Source organism: Hibiscus syriacus, unplaced genomic scaffold (assembly GCF_006381635.1).
Source record: "Hibiscus syriacus cultivar Baekdansim isolate YM2019G1 unplaced genomic scaffold, ASM638163v2 tig00111208_pilon, whole genome shotgun sequence".
Lineage (NCBI taxonomy): Eukaryota > Viridiplantae > Streptophyta > Magnoliopsida > Malvales > Malvaceae > Hibiscus > Hibiscus syriacus.
In genome coordinates, this window is record NW_024063020.1 from 1,721,911 (window position 1) to 1,724,228 (window position 2,318).

Below are 2,318 nucleotides of genomic sequence, written 5' to 3' on the forward strand. Positions count from 1 at the left end.
GCAAAACCCTGTGAAGATGCGTCCCCGGGGATGCACCTTTCACACGTGATATCCAACTCAGTGTAAAACCAGGTAAATCGCGTCCCCGGGGATGCGCATTTCGCCACCTCAACCGAAAGAGTGTCACTTCAAAAAATATAGATCAAACGGTACTAAAAAAAAGATATTTAAACAATATCAATTTGATCAAATCGCCCAATTTAAAGCCAAGAAAAGTAAGAAATTAATTAGAATCTCTGAATATTATACAGACAGCTGCATTTCTGTGCTGTGACAATCCCCTGTGTGTACTTAAACCTAATCAATTAACATTTCTGAATACATTATTACACGTTGAAACGCCATGTTAAAAGATGGGCTGAACTCTCAAGGTTCCCCTTTTACCGCGATGCTTTGTTTCTCCTGCAGAAGATGAAAGCCAAGCACCCTTTCCTTCTATGCCTGCATTTACCACAAAACAACCTTTTTCAACTTTAAGCACAGTAAACTCATGGAACTTCATGAATTTAATCTCTTACATAAGCTTAATCGGTTTATATAGAAAAGTTTTTTTTTTTTTGATAAACTACACGTTTAATATTTAAATTATTACTTTTATTCTATTTTAGTATATAAATTTAAAATTTTTTATTTTAAAATCATACATAACACTTAGTTTGGATTTTATTTCGGTACCATACATTAAAGACTTATCGGAACTGACATACATGATATTTTTATAAGTAGATTCTATCATTCATCGTCCAACCTTTTTTTTTATTTTTATTTTGGCCATTAAAATTTAAAAATCTTCAATTTAACTACTCAATTTTTAAATTATTCATGTTTTTTAAAATTTTTATTAGAGTGATTAAATTAAAAATAATTTAAATATTAAATAATTAAATTTAAAAAAAATTAAATTTTAATGACCAAAATAATAGTGAAAAGATAATTAAATGATAAATGATACAATTTACCCATAAAAAAATACAACGTACTACAGTTCCGTCAAGTTACTTACCAAAACAAAACAAAACAAAATGTAAACATTAGGTATGATTTTAAAAACAATGAAAGTTTAGGTACCAAAACGGAATAAAATTAATAGTTTAAGTACTAAATATATAGTTTAACCCTTTTTTATGCAAAAAGATATCGTCTTGTTTGACAAATTCCGCTTTCATACCTGTGGCTGGTAGTACTGCTGATGCTCCGGCAGCCGTTGCTTCTGCCGCTTCCGCTACTGCTGCTGCTACGGCTGCTCTTGGTGCCTCCTCTGTTTATAGTCGATCCACCGCCGTCGCTCTCGCTCGACTCCGATCTCTTCTTCCACCAATCTTTTTCTGATGTCTTACTAGATGCATCTGCTACAGTTGGCTTTGGAGAAACTTTGGAATTATTGTTTGTGTTACAATCATTCTTCTTTTTGTTGTTGTTGTTGATGTTCTTCTTTTTCTTAGACCCCAAGGAAACTGGAAACACCATTTTCAAAAGAAAACCTCCATTATCCAAGCTCCCACTCCTATTAAACTGCTGTTTTTGACTGTTCTGCCTCTCGCTCTTGTAACTCGAACTTCTTCCTCCGGCGAAACTTTCCTCTTTTGGTTCATCGACAACCGCCTGCTGCTGCTGATGTTCAACGAGATCTTTCAACGTGAGTTCATAGCAAGACTCGGGCATTTTACTAACCATTTCCATAAGCTCCCGTTGGCCTCTGGCGATGGCCTGAGCTCTCGACGACGGCGAGAGGCATCGGTAATCGGTGGTCTTTTCATGTTGAGGACTGGTTTTCCACAACGGAGGACTGGAAACCCCAGATTCATCGTTCCAGCTGCTGTAATTTGCATGGTTTTGAGCTGTTTTCGTCGCTTTAGAATCGTTGTTCATGGCACGGCCATAACTATTACTAAATCTTAAGTGATCCGACAAACTGAAAAAGGATTTGGGCTGTTCTTTGCTGGGATCGAACATGTTTTTTTGGGAAGAGAAGTGGTTGAGAGGTGAAGGAAGAGGCAAGGGAGTTATCGCAGATTGCTTAAAAGGTGGATGTGGAGCCATTCTCTTCACCGACCCCTTTCTGTGTTTGTCTCAACAAAAAAACTTGGTTTAAATGGCGACAAGTGCCCACAAACTTTGAGATTTTACAAGCTGGTTTATTGATTTAGAAATTCGTAATTAATATATAAAGGGTAAAATTTCGTATCTAGTCACCCAACTATCACTTTATTTTCTTTTTAAAAATTTAACTATTATTTTTCCCAAATATCTTATTTAACTTTACGTTTTGATTCTATTTTAATAATCCATCGTTGAAAAATTAAAGGTGATGCTGATAT

General features: G+C 35.3%; 1 protein-coding gene across 2 annotated transcripts; it reads right to left on the reverse strand.

Moving 5' to 3' along the window:
* Positions 1-349: 349 nt before the first annotated feature.
* LOC120155776 (rho GTPase-activating protein gacU-like) lies at positions 350-2,078 on the reverse strand. 2 transcript variants are annotated; one of them, XM_039167240.1, is made up of 2 exons: positions 1,169-2,078; positions 350-441 (listed from the first exon to the last, which is right to left on the reverse strand). In XM_039167240.1, exons 1-2 carry the CDS (start codon positions 2,038-2,040, stop codon positions 381-383), a joined length of 933 nt encoding a protein of 310 aa, XP_039023171.1. In that variant the 5' UTR covers positions 2,041-2,078; the 3' UTR covers positions 350-380. The 2 variants fall into 2 exon arrangements, with proteins under 2 accessions (XP_039023171.1, XP_039023172.1); XM_039167241.1 differs by having other exon boundaries at positions 350-437; positions 1,165-2,078.
* Between the last annotated feature and the right edge of the window lie 240 nt (positions 2,079-2,318).